General features: G+C 42.3%; 1 protein-coding gene across 1 annotated transcript in view; it reads right to left on the minus strand.

Annotated features, from left to right (window-relative positions):
* LOC126416398 (malonate--CoA ligase ACSF3, mitochondrial-like) overlaps positions 1–22,328 on the minus strand; it is a 104,383-nt gene that overhangs the window by 77,169 nt on the left and 4,886 nt on the right. Inside the window, exon 2 of the mRNA XM_050084088.1 lies at positions 9,435–9,814. Coding sequence (XP_049940045.1) covers positions 9,435–9,813 — 379 coding nt within the window. The 5' untranslated portion in view covers position 9,814. The remainder of the gene's footprint in view (positions 1–9,434; positions 9,815–22,328) is intronic.

Below are 22,328 nucleotides of genomic sequence, written 5' to 3' on the forward strand. Positions count from 1 at the left end.
AGGATGACAGCATACTCCCTGCTACCTTTTGTAGCCAATATGTTTCACTTCTGTCTCTTATTTATATTAAAAAAATTGTGGGGGAGACTGGGAGGCAAGAAGGAAGTCACCATTCAACTTGACATACACAGAGCAATGATTGATGTCAATATGTTTTGTGCAAATAATACTTATCATTATTGCATGTTTCACAGCATGACAGTAAAGTGTAATTGTAATCAATAGGTTGTAAATCAACATATAGGTTATGTGATGTGGCTAAATAGTCCTGTATTTGTATTGTGATGCTACAAGTATTTTCTAAAATGTGAAGTACTGAAAAAGTTTCTTTAAATTATATTTTATTGTAAAGTAATTAGACGAACTCAGAAATGATTATAAATTTGTATGAAAATTGCAGTATAAAACTTGGATGATGGTCAGCAGTAAAGCAGCTACATTTACTCCAATGGTGGTCATGTGACCAAGTTTATAAGTAAGCATGCTCAGCAGAGCACGTGGTCTTTGGTCCTTGTCTTGGTAGGTTGTCGTTTGACCCACGTGTGTCCCGCAAATTCAACAAATTTTGGACTTCAATTTTGTGAACTTAGAGGTATGATTAACAAGAGGACTTGCATAGATTTTCAGACTTTCAATACTGATGAGATTTAATTAGTTCAATGATACTGTGCTGTAAATAATCACAATTTTAGTGAATATTACTGCTAAGAAATCGGAGTACTGCTAAAATTATCTGTTAATATTTATGAGGATGCTATTCACTACTCTGGATTAAATCTCACTTTGGCACAGAAAGGGGTGAATTATGCTGCCACGAAAATCTTTGGTCATTTGTCAAATAGTATTAAAAGTCTGATAGATAGCCAACCAACATTTAAAAGCAAATTAAAATAATTTCTGAATGACAACTCCTTCTTCTCAATAGATGAATTCTTAGATATGAAGTAGTAACTGTAATAAATAAATAAATAAAAATAAAAAATTAATTATTTGATTAATTATTTTGTGTAAAGAAAACTTATGTTAATGTGACATGTTCCACATCATTACGAAATGTCATATTCATGATCTATGGAACAGGGATTAATGTATGTATGAGGCCACCATCCATTGTCATTACAGCGCAGTGTTAAAGACCTGTGTAATAATTCAACTGATTCAAATACCATGTAACAAAATGTTGTAAAATATCAGTACCCTTTAGAATAATGGATCTAAATGTGGAGTATCATAGGGATAAACTCAATTTGCTGCAAGTATTTGTGGATGAGAATTCACCACACCTGTCAGTAATTACAGAACATTTAAGAAAATCTCATTTGTTGAACAATTCTGCAAAGAAGGAACAACTGAAATGGCTGGTGTTGTGGTCCACATAAACACCCATTCAAGCAGCTTAGTTAAACATAAAGTTATTGGTATGTACTGCCCACCAAATACAGTTACAGAGCGTTCAGTGCAGAAAGTTCCTAGGCGTTCACATAGATAACTGGCTCAACTGGGAATTCCACATACAGCAAAGACTAAAAAAGTTTAGCTCAGCAACATTTGCCATCCGAACAATCTCCAAAATCGGAGACATCAACGTATCAAAGTCTGCATATTTTGGCTACTTTCATTCATTGATGTGCTATGGAATAATCTTTTGGGGCAACTCACCACTTTCAAAAAAAATTTTTGTAAGCCAGAAAAAAGTAGTTCGAGTTATATGTAGTGTCCCTCCAAGAACCTCATGTCGAAATCTTTTTAAACAGTTAGGTATATTAACCACTACCTCACAATATCTCCTCTCACTCATGGCTTTCACTCTTCTCAATTCCTCTGAATATGAAACAAATGAGGCATACCATCATTATAACACAAGACGGAAAGGTGATATGCACTGTGAATGGAAAAATCTCTCTCTGGTACAAAAAAAGGGGTAAAGAACACAAGTACAAAAATCTTTAATGCACTCCCAAGTAATATAAAGTGTCTAAAAGAAAATAAAATGCTATTAAAAAAAAAGGCTATAGGAATTCCTACTGGAAAAATGTTTTTACACTTTAGATGAATTCTTCAACAGAGATAAATAATTTGAGTAGCAATTCAGATTATTTCCTTTGTCATTGTTATTTGTATTATTTTTTATCACTATTGTATTTTGGTATTGTATTGTTTATTATCTTGATTATATTATTGTATTGTACCAGTTTTGAATCATCCATCTACCATGTGTAATATACCAGTACCGGTATGTATTGTATTGTATGATATCTATATTGTATCTGCTTTGAATCGTTCCATATCCATGCATAATCACGCCATACTGGATCTATGGAATACGTATCTCAAAAAAATAAATGTGGTGTACAACCTTGATATACTTAACAGGACAATTAGTAAAACAGGCCCAACTGACCTCAGCATAGTTGGAGATTTAAGTATTGATGCAAACTCCTGCAGTATAATCTATTTGAAAATAACAGATATATTAAACTCATATAATCTCACAAATATAGTGAACTCTGATACTAGAGTAACAGGAAAATGACAAGAGGATAAGCTTCTCATTTCCTTGTTCCTCATCTTTCAGAAGAAGAATAGTTTGAGGGATACATAATGTGTATTTGAAAAAGTTGTAGTATCTGAATAGATGCTGCCGCTAAGTGGTACAACCTGCTCTTGGTGCATAGTCACTGTGATCCAATGGCCACCCGAGTAGTTACGTAATGCTGGGCCCTGAGCAGGTGAGGCAGTCAGTTGGTTGTGGGCATGTGAACAAGTACTACGCGAGGGAATGATTACTCTTACCTGGTGCTGATTTTACTGTCCAACTGATTTATGCAGTAGCTTGAGATCAACTTTGCTCGGTGTTCTGTTTCATGGTGGCACCAGAATTTGCATTAAAGCCCAGTCTGAATCAATGACATTTGTGGGCAATGCAAGGAAATCAAGTCTGAATGCTGTTCTGCCAGGAGGACCAATAATTAGGCATACTTAAAAGATACTCTATCCAAGATAGAATTGATGGTACGTCATTTCTGCTAACTAAAAGCGATGTGGATAAAACTAGACTGGGCGTGGAGAGTAGCACTTTATAAGACCGATGTTCCATATTAACTCTTGTTGTTATGTTTGAACTGGTGCAGCTCACTTTACTAGAATAATATTAATCAAAATATCCACGGGTATGCTGCCGGTCTATAGTGTCCAACGGGTACAATATTTTGGCGATCATACATGTCACCATCGTCAGGTGAACTGACGGACTGAGCTCCTGTGAACGTGCCGGCACGGAGATCCGTACGCTATGGCTGCTCAGAGGGAACTGGGTTCGGTCGCGGCGGCGGCCGATTTAAATACCCTCCGCCCGCGGCGCGCTCCCTCCGCCGTCCGCGCCCCGTGCCACGGTCGCGCGGTGGAACAGATTGCGACGGCGACTGAGATGACATCGGTGTGATGGCTCTGTCCGCCGTGGTCGTCACAACTATATGCTTGCTCAATTTACTCTTGATTAACCCGATCGCTGGTTCCCAAGCCTTGCTAAGATTATAGCCATAGTCACGGTTTATGAGGTCGTCATTGGTACGAATTTCGATGGCCTCTCTAACAACGCTGTCCCAGTATCTCGACGTCTGTACCAGAATCCTCGTGCGGTCATACTCCATGGCGTGATTTTCCGACAAACAATGTTCAGCGACCGCCGACTTGCTCGGATACATCAGTCGAGTGTGCCTCTGGTGTTCACGGCATCGATCCTCGACGGTACGCATCGTCTGACCAATATACGACTTGCCACATTGACACGGAATCTGGTACACGCCGGCCTTCATCAAACCCAGGTCATCTTTGGCGCTCCCCACCAGTGCACGAGTTTTATTTGGAAGACAGAACACAGTTCCGATCCGGTGTTTCTTCAGAATGCGGGCGATTTTCCCCGAGAGTGCGCCTGTGTATGGAATAAATGCAGTGCCTACCTCCTCCCTCGTGACTTCATCCATCTCAACAGGTTGTGCTGCAGTGGTTGGGCGGAGAGCACATTGAATCTGCCACTCTGAGTACCCATTTTTTCGAAATACAGTTCTTAGATGTTCCAATTCCTGGGGTAGACTCTCTGCGTCAGAGATAGTGCGCGCCCTATGTACTAGAGTTTTAAGTACCCCATTCCTCTGTGAAGGGTGGTGGCAGCTGTCTGCGTGCAAATACAGATCAGTGTGAGTAGTCTTCCGATACACCCCATGACCTAGGGTGCCGTCAGCCCTGCTCTTGACCAAGACGTCAAGGAAAGGTAATTTACCCTCCGTTTCAGTCTCCATAGTGAATCTGATGTTGGGGTGTATGGAGTTTAGATGTGTAAGGAAGTCAAGGAGTTTATCCATACCATGTGGCCCGATGACGAACGTGTCGTCGACGTAACGGAAAAAGCAAGTAGGTTTCCATACGGATGACGACAGGGCTTCCTCCTCGAAGTCCTCCATGTACAAATCCGCTACCACCGGTGAGAGTGGGCTACCCATGGCGACTCCCTCCGATTGTTCGTAGTATTCTCCATTAAAAAGAAAATACGTGGAAGTCAAGACATGCCTAAAAAGTTCAGTGGTCTTCTCGTCAAACCTCTGACTAATCAATTCTAGTGACTCTCGCAGGGGGTACCCTCGTAAACAAGGAAACGACGTCAAAACTCACCATGGTATCTGACTTATCCAACCTGAAGCTATCAAGGCGTTTAACAAAGTCCACGGAATTACGGATGTGATGAGGGCATTTACCCACATAAGGACTTAATATTCCCGTCAGATATTTGGCCAACAAATATGTAGGTGCCCTGATGTTGCTGACAATGGGGCGTAATGGTACCCCCTCTTTGTGAACCTTCGGGAGTCCATATAGTCTAGGCGGTACCGGACCTTGGGGTAACAATTTCGTAGCCTCACCCTGCGGTAAATCTGCGTCCTTGAGAAGCGCCCTCGTCTTGTTCTCCACCTTCTTTGTAGGGTCAACGCTGATCTTCCGGTAGGAATCGTCATTTAGCAGGCTCTGTATCTTATCAGCGTAGTCCATATGGGAGACAACAACTGTAGCATTGCCTTTGTCAGCCGGTAAGACAACAATTTCAGAGCTCTCCCTCAGATCACGAATGGCCGCCCTCTCTTTACTGCTGATATTTGGATTCATCGGCTTGGATTTCGTCAACGCACGAAAAGTTTCACGATGTATTTCCTTGGCTGATTCTGGCGGAAGTCGAGCTGCAACCTGTTCAACAGCACTAACAATTTCTGCGACCGGAGTGAACTTGGGGGTGGGAGCGAAGTTGAGACCTTTCTGCAAAACCGAGACCGCATCATCACTCAACACCATGCCACTCAAATTGATGACAGTCTTGCACGGAACCTGCAGAGATGGTTTGTCAAGGAGACGTAAGAACTTAGCTGTTTGACGTCCCGTAGCCTTCTTATGGGCGGAATCAGCTGACACCCAGGTGACACCATCAATCCAATCCCAGGAACAAGAAGTTAACTTACTAGCCAGTTGCAAATGTAGTTTGAGTAATTCCTGTGAGATAAACTCAAGGCTCCGGCGGGTGAATTGCACTCTCTCAGATTAGTCAGAGGTTTGACGAGAAGACCACTGAACTTTTTAGGCATGTCTTGACTTCCACGTATTTTCTTTTTAATGGAGAATACTACGAACAATCGGAGGGAGTCGCCATGGGTAGCCCACTCTCACCGGTGGTAGCGGATTTGTACATGGAGGACTTCGAGGAGGAAGCCCTGTCGTCATCCGTATGGAAACCTACTTGCTTTTTCCGTTACGTCGACGACACGTTCGTCATCGGGCCACATGGTATGGATAAACTCCTTGACTTCCTTACACATCTAAACTCCATACACCCCAACATCAAATTCACTATGGAGACTGAAACGGAGGGTAAATTACCTTTCCTTGACGTCTTGGTCAAGAGCAGGGCTGACGGCACCCTAGGTCATGGGGTGTATCGGAAGACTACTCACACTGATCTGTATTTGCACGCAGACAGCTGCCACCACCCTTCACAGAGGAATGGGGTACTTAAAACTCTAGTACATAGGGCGCGCACTATCTCTGACGCAGAGAGTCTACCCCAGGAATTGGAACATCTAAGAACTGTATTTCGTTAAAATGGGTACTCAGAGTGGCAGATTCAATGTGCTCTCCACCCAACCACTGCAGCACAACCTGTTGAGATGGATGAAGTCACGAGGGAGGAGGTAGGCACTGCATTTATTCCATACACAGGCGCACTCTCGGGGAAAATCGCCCGCATTCTGAAGAAACACCGGATCGGAACTGTGTTCTGTCTTCCAAATAAAACTCGTGCACTGGTGGGGAGTGCCAAAGATGACCTGGGTTTGATGAAGGCCTGCGTGTACCAGATTCCGTGTCAATGTGGCAAGTCGTATATTGGTCAGACGATGCGTACCGTCGAGGATCGATGCCGTGAACACCAGAGGCACACTCGACTGATGTATCCGAGCAAGTCGGCGGTCGCTGAACATTGTTTGTCGGAAAATCACGCCATGGAGTATGACCGCACGAGGATTCTGGTACAGACGTCGAGATACTGGGACATGTATGATCGCCGAAATATTGTGCCCGTTGGACACTTTAGACCGGCAGCATACCTGTGGATATTTTGATTATCAAATACGCCAAGAGAAACTCAAGAATTAGAATAATATTGTTTAACTCTGAGACACTGACTTCAATTAATGATTCTAGTGCTAAGTTTACTAAATAGAAACTGAATGAACTCTGTAGTATCTGAGCGTCACTGTGGCAGCACTTGGTAACACGGTGATTCCGTGGGTACGTATAATTTGCACAATTATGTTAGTAACTTTACTGTCCATTACGTTTGCTGTTTGAATATCTGGCCCGTTCTTGGGGTCAGTGACAGTACTGTAAGCTGTTATACATAGCCTTTATGCAACAAGTGGAAGTACAGTTCTAAATTTGTAAGTTTTTGTCCTGTTAATGTTTTTAATATTTACTGGTTTCCCTGGATGCGGCTGAGTTATTTCTTGAGAACAGTATTCACTGAATTAATACAAGTGAATGTTCTACATGTTTCAGTTAAGAGATTTTAAATGAAGCACTGGGTTCTAAACTGAACTTTTTATTAGGGATATGCACCTCTGTAAACAGTACCTTGTATAATAAGGTTATCATTTTATTGATGTTACTGGAGAATTTACATCCTTATTCACCTAAATGATATGGTAGAGCAAGGAAGTGAAGATAACCTAAGCGAATTGATTAGAGGCTGTGTAAATTGTAGTATTGCCCAAGGCTAATGTTGTTCTCTTTTCAGATGAGCCTGATCTATTGGCATTATAACTTATTTAGTGACTGATCTGAAACTAACACGAAATCTTGTGCTCACCACGGTCTCATTCCAAACCATTGTTTATATACATACTGAGTGGACTTAGCGAAAAATGTTTGTGGCATTTGGTCATCAGGCCACCCACTCACTTAACCAAAATAAGTTTTTTTTTGTGGCTGGTTAATGTTATTTATTAACTGACTAATTACATGAAAGTATTATTTTGCTATTTCTAGAACTCACTCCACATTATCTGTGGAACAATGGAGACACAGATGATTTCTGGAAAGTAGTAGTATCTGTCAATAATAATAATAATAATAATAATAAGTCTTTTGCATGACTGCCTGTGTAGTTCTGTGGTTAGACTCCCTTACTAGTGATATGATTGTTTCCAGTGATACCCTCAAATTTTTCTCAGGTGTAAAAGTTTGTAACCAGGAATATTGGGCCTCACAGTGCCAACTGGAAAGCTGTTAAAACATACAAGCAATGACACTGACATGCAAGTGGTGATGAAGGTCTATCGAAAAGGTCCTGCGGCGAACTGAGAGGTATAGCAATAATTTACGATCATTCATGCATCACAGATGCTAACCTGCCTCTTACAAACTACTTCAATTTATTCACATATCAAGCTATGAAAAGGTATGTGTAACGTTTACATCAAGTCAACAATTTATGTCACACATATTAAAAGTATGGACTGCTTAAATCAGCAGGTATGGTATAACCATTTGTGGCAAACACTTCAAAATGAAGCTCTTCAGAGCTGACTTAACATAAAATAAGATCAGCCACTGGGAACACAATCCATCACGTGAATAAAATTCTAATCAAAAAGTGAGGGACAGAAATCAAAACACATAAAAGAAAATTCATTTAGGTGTGCATGCTGGTGGGGAGAAGTAGGAACGCCTTCAGATAATTTAGAAGCACACAAAACTGGATAGCAGAAATACAATGGACGTGAAAGCAACATTAGTCAGGGCACAAGAAAAAATTCCAGAAATAGACCACCACTGACATGAAATATTACTCCCAGTAATTTGTAAGAAACAGTTCTTAAAGATTTGTATATTAAATTTGTGCATGTATTGATTATAAACTTGAGTCAGAAAGGTGAAAAAGAAAAGTTAGTATGGTTTTGAAATGAGACACTGGATACAAATATTAAACCTGTCATGGACAGTCAGAAGACATGACCCCCCCCCCCCCCCCCCAATAAAAAAGGCAGGATTGAGGATCTGTGTAGAGCAGGAGAAACAAGAAACCTAACCTGAACATCCACTGCTAGGCAAAACAAAAACCTTCCCCTAATATTTCTGGGAGGACAGGTGAGCCAGAATTATTCTTACTGGGGGTGGGGGGAGGGGGAGTGACTCCAACAAAAAATAAAACCTATGAATACAAAACAAAGTTTGAGGTAACCCATGCAAATAAGTAACATTGAGACGAGACACACTACGTTACTGTGAGAAATTGCTGCACAGAATAAAAGGAATGTGCCACACAGAAGCCCTTCGATCCAGATTTGAAAATCTGGGTAACTCCTCCCCCATACTGATTTGCAGTTGACTGAGGGAACAGGGGAAGGATGAGGATGATGATAGGAATGCATGGATGGGATTAAAGCTGGCAGAAAATACAAGAGCATCAAGGGAACAGTTTCGAAAGAGAGAAAGTAAGAAAGAGACCACCAACTGTTGGGATGTGGAGGAGGAGGAGCATGAGATGGTGACGATGCTACAAAATCTAAACAATCATTAAATACAGGATTATCATATACAAATTTTACGCAAAATATGCTACAAAATCTAAACAATCATCAAATACAGGATTATCATATACAAATTTTACACAAAATATATGAAGCCCAGTATCATGAGTAACATCACTGTCAGTGTATTGCTTATTAAATGAGTAGGAGTGAATCTTTTGAGCACCATAATAAGATTAAGTAAACTTGATTAACACAGAAAACAAACAGGTGCAAGACAACAAACCATGGAAAATCGTAAATTAAACATGAGCTGTTTCCAGTATTGAGTACCACTAGCTCTGTGAAAATATGTACTGTACACACCTGTTTGACCACTCATCCAACATGCCCACTGAATAATAAGATAAGTTGCTTCATTGCCAGCCAGGAATGCAACTCGTTCACCACGTCTTCCGGCAAATGAGTCTGTAAGCTGATCAGCTAACTGTCGGCTACTGAGGAATAATCCACGGTATGTGTACTCTCCGTAGGCATCCCTCAGAGCGATTGATTCAGCAGGGAAAGACAGTGCTTGCCTGAAAACAGGTACCACTGGAAGACGACCTTGCTGTTCTGCAGAGGTTTTAGTTAATGTGCACAGGTCCACACTTGGCTGCTGAGAGTGCAGCTGCTGAAGGTGCGTACAGCTCACAGCTGACAACGGAGTTAAGCGGGACAATGACTGTCGCAGTAAAACAGACATCCTGCAACATAAAGCACACTGATAAACTTTCAATATTTACCTTTACAGTGACAAGAATTCTCTAAAGCAGCAGTGCATGAACACACACATGTTCAATATTTTCATTTGAGACTCTTAAGGGGCTACTGTCATTGATACAATTTTTGAAACTGTTCACGCCACAAATGACTGTTCACAAGCACTACAAAAAGTTGGGCATGATAATCAATTTTGTATAGCTCAGGTGAAGAAATGGCCACAAAACTTTTGAAATAAAACAAAATGGCTTGTTTAAGTCAATGTATAAGAATCTTAGCTTTTCTGATCTATGGTCTATAAAGTGATGCACATAATATCTGAACTATACACACATGCATTCCAAATGTCATTCACTACTGTGGCAAAAGTTATCTACTGAACTAATTTACTTGCAGTTCTTCCCTCATCCTCAAACATGTGGGACTCCCGCAGCTTGAGGTCTATGTGACCAAAACTATCCTTAACCTTGTCCAACATATCCGTTTCCCTCCCTGAATAAGTGACAAATAGTTCTGAAAGTTAGGTATAGTATTTTTAACTTATTTAAGTGTTTATTCACAGTACTTGGAAATTTGTCTCTTGAAGGTAAGCACTGGACACACATTCTGTCTCTTTGTAATTTCAAATGTTTTAATTACAATGTCTTGCTTCCTCATAACTATATATACATACTGTGTTCAAAACAAATTTAAATCTATCCATCCTCTTTTGATTATTATTTTTTTACACAAGAGAAACTTTTATAGTCTATCCAGATATAAAGGCTAAAAAGGCTTCTTTGGCATCAAGTCAAATCTCCTTCCTAACTCACCTGTCTTTTTAATTACTACTGCAACTACAATAGTAGATGTTGATATTTGCAATGATGACAGTTATCCAGTGTATGCTGCAGTGTCATCTAACTTCCAGTAATCATTTAGCAGATTTTGTGGAAACAACGTGCAGCCACACAATGACAATTATTGGGGCATCTCGCTACATGGATGCTCTCCAAAAAGTATAAAACAAATTCATTCAAACACTCTAAGATAATGTACTCTCTCCCTCTCTCTCTCTCTCTCTCTCTGCCTGACAAAAAAGTGAGGAGCACTACGATTGGATGTCAGTCAATGTAACTTTGTAAAAGTACACACCATTGGCAGATATTGGAATCATTCAGAGCTTAAATTCTTTGTGACGGGTAGAATGGCCCACCAGGGTGTATTAGTGTTCTTTGTGTGGTGTCACCGCCAGACACCACACTTGCTAGATGGTAGCTTTAAATCGGCCGCGGTCCATTAGTACATGTCGGACCCGCGTGTCGCCACTGTCAGGGATCGCAGACCGAGCGCCACCACAAGGCAGGTCTCGAGATACGGAATAGCACTCGCCCCAGTTGTACGGACGACGTTGCTAGCGACTACACTGACGAAGCCTCGCTCCTTTGCCGAGCAGATAGTTAGAATAGCCTTCAGCTAAGTCAATGGCTACGACCTAGCAAGGCGCCATTAGTAACATTGCATGTATCTACGGAGTGTTACTTGTATCGCCACAATCTCCAGATGTACCAAAAGGATGGATTAAAGTTAAGTATTCCAGAAGCTACGTACTTTTCTTTATATCATTCATTACGTCTCCTGTTTCAGACCTCACGCCATTCAGCTTTAACTTAGCGCGTGCCTGTCGGCTTCCTCTAATTGTGTCTAGGCTGTCTTGTCTAGACACAACAATTTTTGGCGACGAGTCAACGGAAAGGGTCTTGTTCTTCCTAATTGCTTACATTTACTTGTGTCATGGCTTCGCCAGATGTACTGTCCGAATTTTATCGCTTGCAGAGTCAGCAGACGCAGGCGTTATTGGATGCCCTTGGACAGCTCGTCCAGGGTCAACGTGCACTGCAAAACGATGCGGCCGCCGCCGCTTCACCGCTACCGCAGCCACAACATGCAGTTGCACCCCCATTTCGTCGCTATGACCCTGCTCAGGAAACATGGACGGAGTGGTCACGCCAGTTTGGATTTCATCTCGCCGCCTACAGAATTCAAGGTAACGAGCGGCAGCCTCATTTATTGGCGTGTGTAGGGGTGCAAACGTACCGTGTGATAGTGAATTTATTTCCCCGACGCGACGTAGCAACTCTGTCCTACGAAGAAATTTTGTCTGCTTTATATGCCTATTTCAAGGAAACGGTTAATGTAGTTGCAAAGAGGTATACTTTCTTTTGTACGAAACGTACGGCCGGTCAGACTAATAGGGAGTGGGTTGCAATATTGCAAGGCCTTACAAGGGATTGTGCTTTTGAGTGTGAATGTGGACTCCCTTACTCAGATACAATGGTACGTGATGCAATTGCACAGAACGTTTCTGATGTTCGCATACGGGAACAGATTTTGAAACTCGTCAATCCCTCCCTTCAACAAGTGATAGACATATTGGATAGAGAAGACACACTTGACTTTGCTCAGGAATCATTTGAAACTTCGCCAGCCGTGTGTAACGTTAACCGGGCCGTCGGGCGCGCTGCGCGGACCGATAAACTGCCCTCGCGCACGTCCACGCAGCTGCCGCCACGCTCTAAACCAGGTGTGCCGCGCCAGCATACAAATGCAGTGAAATCATGCCCGCGGTGTGCAACTAGACATTCGCGTGACAATTGCCCATCACGCCAAGCTATTTGTTTTTACTGTAATAAGAAAGGACATGTTCAAAGTGTTTGCCAGAAAAAGCTCAGATCAGACAATCACAACCATTCCAGGCCCTTTGCTTCGCGCCGGAATCGAACCAAGGACACTCAGGCTCGTGGACCTTCGCCCATGGACATTCATGTAGTTAATTCCACTTCGTCCAGTGCCACTGTCTCTACCAGTGACTGTGTTCGTCCCACACAACGTGTGCGTCGACATCGCCAGCGATCGCGTCAATTAGCGGCCCCTCCTGTCTCTTTACGGGCGCATACGCCGCATGTTGACGTGCACCCTGGACTAGGTTTTCAGGCGTTTCCTAGCTCCCCTCGGACCGAATGGCCGGGTGCGGGTGGCACAGCCTCGCCTGTTGTTAGGCACCCCACCTCATCGCATACGTCAACATGGGGTCCTCCCCACGGCGGGCGGAAGCCTTATAACACGACTGTTCGCCGATTTGCGGGGGAGGAATGTGGTGTCACCGCCAGACACCACACTTGCTAGGTGGTAGCTTTAAATCGGCCGTGGTCCATTAGTACATGTCGGACCCGCGTGTCGCCACTGTCAGGGATCGCAGACCGAGCGCCACCAGAAGGCAGGTCTCGAGATACGGAATAGCACTCGCCCCAGTTGTACGGAAGACGTTGCTAGCGACTACACTGACGAAGCCTCGCTCCTTTGCCGAGCAGATAGTTAGAATAGCCTTCAGCTAAGTCAATGGCTACGACCTAGCAAGGCGCCATTAGTAACATTGCATGTATCTACAGAGTCTCACTTGTATCGCCACAATCTCCAGATGTACCAAAAGGATGGATTAAAGTTAAGTATTCCAGAAGCTACGTACTTTTCTTTATATCATTCATTACGTCTCCTGTTTCAGACCTCACGCCAATCAGCTTTAACTTAGCGCGTGCCTGTCGGCTTCCTCTCATTGTGTCTAGGCTGTCTTGTCTAGACACAACACTTTGTGTTTAGTGTTGTTATCAGGCCTGATAGGATACATGTTGTTGTGGTCTTCAGTTCGAAGACTGGTTTGATGCAGCTCTCCATACTACTCTATCCTGTGCGAGCCACTTCATCTTCGAATAACAACTGCAACCTACATCCTTATGAATCCGCTTACTTTATTCATCTCTTGGTCTCTATCTATGATTTTTAATCACCCCCCCCCCCTCCTCTCTCTCTCTCTCTCTCTCTCTCTCTCTCTCATCCCTCCAACAATAAATTGGTGATCTCCTTTATGTCTCGGAATATGACCTATCAACCAATCCTTTCTTTTAATCAAGTTGTGCCATAAATTTCTAGTGTCTCCAATTTTACTCAGGACCTACACATTAGTTGCGCACCTACTCATATAACCTTCAGCATTCTTCTGTAGCATTACATTGCAAAAGTTTCTATTCTCTTCTTGTCTAAACTGCTTATTGTCCATGTTTCATTTCCATATGTGGCTACTCTCCAGACAAATACCTTCAGAAAAGACTCCCAGCAGTTAAGTCTATATTTGATGTTAACAAATTTCTCTTCTTCAGAAACACTTTTCTTGGCCCTGCCAACCTACATGTTATATTCTCTCTATATCAACCGTCATCAGTTATTTTACTGCCCAAATAAAACTCATCTACTACTTTTACGTATCTCTTTTCCTAATCTAATTCCCTCAGCATCATGTGATTTAATTTGACTACATTCCATTATCCTTGTTTTGTTTTAGTTGTTATTCATCTTATTTCCTGCTTTCAAGGCACTGTCCACTCAGTTCAACTGCTCTTGTAAGTCCTTTGCTGTCTAACAGAATGTAATCAGCAAACTTCAAAGTTATTTTTTCTACCTGAACTTTAACTCCTACTCCAAATTTTTCTTTGGTTTCCTTCACTGCTTGCTCAATGTACAGATTGAATAACATCAGGGATAGGCTATAACCTTGTCTCACTTCCTTCTCAACAACCTACCTTTCATACCCTTCGACTCACAATACTGTCATCTGGTTTCTGTGCAAGTTGTAAACATCCTTTCGTTCCCTGTATTTTACTCCTGCTCCCTTCACAATTTGAAAGAGAGTGTTTCCGTTAAAATTGTCAAAAGCTTTCTCAAGTCTGTAAATGCTATAAATGTAGGTTTGACTTTCCTTAACCTACCTTCTAAGAGAAGTCATAGGGTCAGCAGTGCCTCAAGTGTTCCTACACTTTTCCGGAATCCAAACTGATATTCCCCAAGGGCAGCTTATAGCAGTTTTTCCACTCTTCTGTAAGGAATTCATGTTAGCATTTTGCAACCATGACTTATTAAATTGAAAGTTCACTAATTCTCAAACCTATCAGCAACTGTTTTCTTTGCAATAAAAAGTATTACATTCACCTGAAGTCTGAGGGTATTTTGCCAGTCTCATAATGTTGCACCAGATAGCAGAATTCCGTCATGGCTGGCTTTCCCAAGGCTATCAGAATTTCTGACAGAATGTCGTCTACCCGCTGGGCCTTATTTTGACTTATGTCTTCTAGCGTTCTGTCAAATTCTTCCCACAATACAATATCCCCAATTTCATCTTCATGAATGTCCTCTTCCATTTCTGTAATATTGCTTTCAAGTTCATTTCCCTTGTATAAATCCTCTATATACTGCTTCCACCTTTCAGCTTTCCCTTTTTTGCTTGGAACTGGTTTTCCATCTAAGCTCGATATTCATATAGATGTTTCTCTTTTCTCAGACAAGGGTATATAAGGGGCATGAGCAATGTCAAATGTTGAGTGAGCAACATGAATTACACAAAGACATTGCAAACTCATGTGAAACAATGTTATCGGCAGCTGACAAAGTTTGAAAGGGGCCTCATTGTGGGTTTCAATTTCGCCAGCTGGCCAGTCAGGCAATATCCCAATTTGTGCGGCATTCAGATCTGATGTTAGACCACTTGAGAATGTGACAGCAGGTGTGCTCATAGTCATGGTTTCAGTCAAACATGTCGGACAATCACAAGGGAAGATCACCATACCATGCATTAAAAACATTGTAGCTCTTTCACATCTGGTCCTGCCATTCAAGAACAAGTAATGGACTTCTCGCAACATTCTGTGTCATCCTGCACCATTGGCTGGATACTAGTAACAGCTGAACCAGGGAATTACCATCCCATGCATATGCTGCCATTAACACAACAATACAAAGGGTACAGTGGTGACATGGGGAGACGTCTCATTCTTCCAGTGTTTTGGAGAGCCACAGAAGTGTTACTCCTGGGTCATAGTATGGGGCGCCATTGGGTACAAATTCAGTTCATTGCTGTTAAGTAACTAAGGGAACTGTGATGACACAGTGGTATGTCACACACATATTACATCCTCATGTGTTACTTCTAATGTGACAGTATTTTGGTGCTAATTTGCAACAGGACACTGCTTGTTCACACATGGCAAGCATATCTCTGAACCTTTTGCGTGGCCAGCAAGATCCCAACACCTGTCCCCTACAGAGCATGTGTGGGACCCGCTCTTATGTTAACTCCATCCCAGTGCAAGTGTCCAAGATGCTGAGAATCAGTTATAAAGGTCATAGTACAGCTTGCCTCAGAAGAGGATACAACTGCTGTAGGATACATTCCCAAACCAGTTTGGTGCAATATCCAGGCCAGAATGGTTGCAACGTCTTACTGGTAAGTTGGCTCTTATTGCCGAGTTCTTTATAAATTTGACTCAATATTGTAACCATGGAAATAACATCATACACCCTATTCAAAACCAACAGTGAAGTTAGTGAACACTCCAGAAAGGTGTAGATCGATTAAACAGAATGAAAAATATTTTCCGGAGAGCAGTAAATCTAAATTTGGTGAGGACTTATTTAAGAACAGGGGCCACAATAAATAAATCATAACCTTAAGAACTATAATTTGTCATAAATCAAATACCATGAGATGATGGTTTTGCACAAAAAATGAACACAATAGAAATTTGACGAAAGGTCATAAAGTTCCATAGACGAAAGTAACACATGAGATAAAGATGAAAGTTTAAACAATGCTAAGTTGGTCACCAGAAATTGCAACTCAGCTGCCTTGACATAGTCCGGTTTTTAATATGAATGTGGCTGACTTAATAGCTACTCAGCACTCGTGATTTTCAGACACACGGGCCATTATGAGATAAACACAAACAGCACACTTCTATAACCAAGCAATTTGTTGAGCATCACAATGATGCAGAGATGCAGCACTCCACTGCAGGTCAGATATATTCCAAATGCACCAGCATCTGTATCAACACAGCTTTCCTGCCATAGTATCACTCTCAACAAAAGGGTTATTTTTTTCCATAAAGTGTTAATGAAAAAATGTCTGTGTCATAACTTCATGGGGACAGAATTCCAGCAACCAATGCCTTTGTTATCAAATGCACACACATCAACAAAGTTTTGCATCACCCAATCATTTCAAATTTTATGGCACAGAAAACAACAATTGGCTCTGAGACAAGCATATATATATATATATATATATATATATATATATATATAAAAAATAGAGGGAAACATTCCACGTAGGAAATATATATCTATAAACAAAGATGATTTGACTTACCAAATGAAAGTGCTGGCAGGTCGACAGACACACAAACAACCACAAACATACACACAAAATTCAAGCTTTCGCAACAAACTGTTGGCTCATCAGGAAAGAGGGAAGGAGAGGGAAAGACGAAAGGAAGTGGGTTTTAAGGGAGAGGGTAAGGAGTCATTCCAATCCCGGGAGCGGAAAGACTTACCTTAGGGGGAAAAAAGGACGGGTATACACTCGCACACACACACACATATACAGACACAAGCAGACATATTTAAAGACAAAGAGTTTGGGCAGAGATGTCAGTCGAGGCAGAAGTGCAGAGGCAAAGATGTTGTTGAATGACAGGTGAGGTATGAGTGGCGGCAACTTGAAATTAGCGGAGATTGAGGCCTGGTGGATAACGGGAAGAGAGGATATACTGAAGAGCGAGTTCCCATCTCCGGAGTTCGGATAGGTTGGTGTTAGTGGGAAGTATCCAGATAACCCAGACGGTGTAACACTGTGCCAAGATGTGCTGGCCGTGCACCAAGGCATGTTTAGCCACAGGGTGATCCTCATTACCAACAAACACTGTCTGCCTGTGTCCATTCATGCGAATGGACAGTTTGTTGCTGGTCATTCCCACATAGAATGCGTCACAGTGTAGGCAGGTCAGTTGGTAGATCACGTGGGTGCTTTCACACGTGGCTCTGCCTTTGATCGTGTACACCTTCCGGGTTACAGGACTGGAGTAGGTGGTGGTGGGAGGGTGCATGGGACAGGTTTTACACCGGGGGCGGTTACAAGGGTAGGAGCCAGAGGGTAGGGAAGGTGGTTTGGGGATTTCATAGGGATGAACTAACAGGTTACGAAGGTTAGGTGGACGGCGGAAAGACACTCTTGGTGGAGTGGGGAGGATTTCATGAAGGATGGATCTCATTTCAGGGCAGGATTTGAGGAAGTCGTATCCCTGCTGGAGAGCCACATTCAGAATCTGATCCAGTCCCGGAAAGTATCCTGTCACAAGTGGAGCACTTTTGTGGTTCTTCTGTGGGAGGTTCTGGGTTTGAGAGGATGAGGAAGTGGCTCTGGTTATTTGCTTCTGTACCAGGTCGGGAGGGTAGTTGCGGGAAGTGAAAGCTGTTGTCAGGTTGTTGGTGTAATGCTTCAGGGATTCCGGACTGGAGCAGATTCGTTTGCCACGAAGACCTAGGCTGTAGGGAAGGGACCGTTTGATGTGGAATGGGTGGCAGCTGTCGTAATGGAGGTACTGTTGCTTGTTGGTGGGTTTGATGTGGACGGACGTGTGAAGCTGGCCATTGGACAGGTGGAGGTCAACATCAAGGAAAGTGGCATGGGATTTGGAGTACGACCAGGTGAAACTGATGGAACCAAAGGAGTTGAGGTTGGAGAGGAAATTCTGGAGTTCTTCTTCACTGTGAGTCCAGATCATGAAGATGAAGATGTCATCAATAAATCTGTACCAAACTTTGGGTTGGCAGGCCTGGGTAACCAAGAAGGCTTCCTCTAAGCAACCCATGAATAGGTTGGCGTACGAAGGGGCCATCCTGGTACCCATGGCTGTTCCCTTTAATTGTTGGTATGTCTGGCCTTCAAAAATGAAGAAGTTGTGGGTCAGGATGAAGCTGACTAAGGTAATGAGGAAAGAGGTTTTAGGTAGGGTGGCAGGTGATCGGCGTGAAAGGAAGTGCTCCATCGCAGCGAGGCCCTGACGTGCGGGATATTTGTGTATAAGGAAGTGGCATCAATGGTTACAAGGATGGTTTCTGGGGGTAACGGATTGGGTAAGGATTCCAGGCGTTCGAGAAAGTGGTTGGTGTCTTTGATGAAGGATGGGAGACTGCACGTAATGGGTTGAAGGTGTTGATCTACGTAGGCAGAGATACGTTCTGTGGGGGCTTGGTAACCAGCTACAATGGGGCGGCCGGGATGATATTTAAAGACAAAGAGTTTCAAACTCTTTGTCTTTAAATATGTCTGCTTGTGTCTGTATATGTGTGGATGGATATGTGCGTGTGTGCGAGTGTATACCTGTCCTTTTTTCCCCCTAAGGTAAGTCTTTCCGCTCCCGGGATTGGAATGACTCCTTACCCTCTCCCTTAAAACCCACTTCCTTTCGTCTTCCCCTCTCCTTCCCTCTTTCCTGATGAGGCAACAGTTTGTTGCGAAAGCTTGAATTTTGTGTGTATGTTTGTGTTTGTTTGTGTATCTATCGACCTGCCAGCGCTTTTGTTCGGTAAGTCACCTCATCTTTGTTTTTATATATATATATATATATATATATAAATAGAGGGAAACATTCCACGTGGGAAAAATATATCTAAAAACAAAGATGATGTGACTTACCAAACTTACCTGCCAGCGCTTTCGTTTGGTAAGTCACATCATCTTTGTATATATACATATATATATATTTCAATTGGAACATGTTCACAGCACACACCAGCAATGTCAACATGTATTGGACACTCCACTTTATTGGATGCAAGCTTGAATCTGTTATGGCATGCTGTTGATGAGATCATCAAGACAACCATCGTTCAAATTGTCCCACTCTTCAATGGCAATTCTGCGCAAGTCAAGCGGAGTACATGGTCATTATTGATGTCTAAAGCCAGCTCGTTTCAATCAGTAGCACTCATGTTTGATAGGGTTCAGGTCCGCGAACAGGTAGGCCACTCCATTCTGGTGATCCAAGCATGCAAAAGGAACCTGTTCATGAGAACATTATGATGAGTGTGAGTTATCATCCGTTAAGATAAAATTGTCGCCAAAATGTTGGAGATACTGTTCCACTATTGGTTGTAGAATCATGACTCTGTACAGAGTGACACAGAAAAATGGGAACATTTCCGCAACCCGATAAAACTAGAAGTGATGAAGGAAAGAAATTGCATTCATAGTAATTGAAACCTTACAACTTTGCCATTTATGAAACATCGATGGCATTTATCTTTTTTTTTAAAAAAAATTACGTCCTTTATATGGCATCCTCCTGTACAAATACATTCATGAAATTTGCTGTTGAGATTCCTCATTGACTGTTGCAGCATCTTGGCTGGGATACTGTGAATTGCATCCCAAATTCTCTGTTTTAACTCGTCCAGGGTTCTTGGTCGAGTCGTGTAGACTTGCCCCAAAAGAAAAAATTACAAACGGATAAATCTGGCAATATAGAGGGCCAGGGTATGTTACCAAATCCTGAGATCATACAGTTGCCAAACAATTCTCACATATATGCCATTGATTACCATGCAGAGCTTGATTTTGCTCCATCCTGTTGAAACCAGGCATCTTGAACATTTGGAAAATTGTTCAATGCAGGTGTAACGAAAGTTCGTAACATCTCCATATGTTTCCCTGTTCATTTGCGAAAAAATACGGTCAGATACTTCCACGTGATGAAACACCACACCATATTGTCACTTTACTATCGTGTAAAGGGTGCTCACGAACGTCATTAGGTTTTGTGTTTGCCCAGTAATGGTAGTTCTGCTTATTCACATAACCTGCAAGATGAAAATGTGCCTCATCTGACATCCACAACTTGTTTAGAAATTCATCGTCATTGTTTATTTTTGAAATCATTTGTTGACAGAATCCTAATCGTAAGTGGTAATCGTTGTCCTTCAATTGTTGCACTATCTGTAGTTTGTACGGATGAAATTTTAAATCAAGATGAAGAATTCTGCAAACTCTCTCCTGGGACATTCCAACCACTGCTGCTTGCTTACGAATTGAACGCTGTGGACTCTGTAAGACAGACTCGCATACAACATCAATGTTTGCTAGAGAATGCGCACTTCTTGGTCGTTCTGTTGGTTTCTTCTTGAGGGCAGATCGAGCCTCTTCAAAGTTATCAGTGTTTCGAAGGAACAGCATCATGAGGTCCTAAATTATAAAAATGTCAAAACTCCCTCTGCGCCGCTACCAAACAACCATCGTTTTTATAAAACATTTTTATGGCTACGGCACTGTTGTCTATTCCCCTGATCCATGATTACTGAAATGGCGGACTGTTTATTCGCTGTCATGAATCTGCAGTGCTGCCACCAGCCCATGGCTGCCACTAATCATCTAATCATTTCAAACATTCCCGTTATTAGAAAGTTCCATTCCCATTATTTTTGTCACCCTGTACCACAGAGCACTGAGATTGCCTTCAACAACTATCAGAGATGTATGGTGGTCCAATGCAATGCCATTCCAGAACACATTATGTTGTTGCACATGTGGACAGACGGTGGGATGAGTTTGTCTTCAAACACATTGTCTGCAATTATTGGGGTACAAACAGATACAAGTTTCATCCGTAAACAACACCTGACGCCCATCCTGAGAGCCCATTCTGCACGATTTCTTGCCCATCTGTAACGGAGCCTGTGTTGTTGTTGTGTACGACATGGTTCTCCCCACGATCATCGGGAACGGAGACTCACATCATGCAACTGTCTCTCAACAGTTTGATGTGGTACATGATGTCCTCCAGTCTCTTTGAATGCCAAATCCAGTTCTGAAGCACACAATAGATCCTTTGGCTCAAAAGTCAGAGATATTGATCATTCTTTGCACCTGTCAAATTTAGATGGGCTATGTGGTGCAAGTCCTAAACACTACCTGTCACTTGGAAAGGCGTACATGTTCGCAGTATGTCAGTTTGGTTCCAGTGCACACATCAAGTAACTTCCTTTGTTGATAAGCCTTCTGCGTGTAACGTGATGATGCGGACCCAATCACTGGTCATGACTGTCCTTTGTGACATAATGGATGTTCACTGTTCCACAGGTGTCTCTAATGCGTCCTAGTGGTGCTTTACTTTCAACTGAAATGCTGCAATCCAACCCACGTGCAGCAGCGCTCATGATAACTATGCATACGTTTCGAGCATCGTCAAGACTTGACCTTCCGACCTGTACAGGAACACTTAAAATAGCAACACGCTTGTATGACACATTGGGGTGAAGCAAAATTTTTGTTGATGTGTTTTTTTTTTACTATCCTTTAGCATAAATGTGCACAGTTTCTGTTCTACACCTACACAGATACTCTGCAAGCCACCGTACAGTGTGTGGCAGAGTGTACCCTCTACCACAACTAGTCATTTCCTTTCCTGTTCCACTCAAAGAGAGAGTTAGGGAAAAATGACTGTCCATTTGCCTCTGTATAAGTCCTAGTTTCTGGTATCTTATCTTTGTGGTCCCTACACGAAATGTACGTTGGCAGCAGTAACATCATTCTACAGTTAGCTTCAAATGCCAGTTCTCTAAAGTTTCTCAGTACCA

Source organism: Schistocerca serialis, chromosome 8, assembly GCF_023864345.2.
Source record: "Schistocerca serialis cubense isolate TAMUIC-IGC-003099 chromosome 8, iqSchSeri2.2, whole genome shotgun sequence".
NCBI classification, from domain to species: domain Eukaryota; kingdom Metazoa; phylum Arthropoda; class Insecta; order Orthoptera; family Acrididae; genus Schistocerca; species Schistocerca serialis.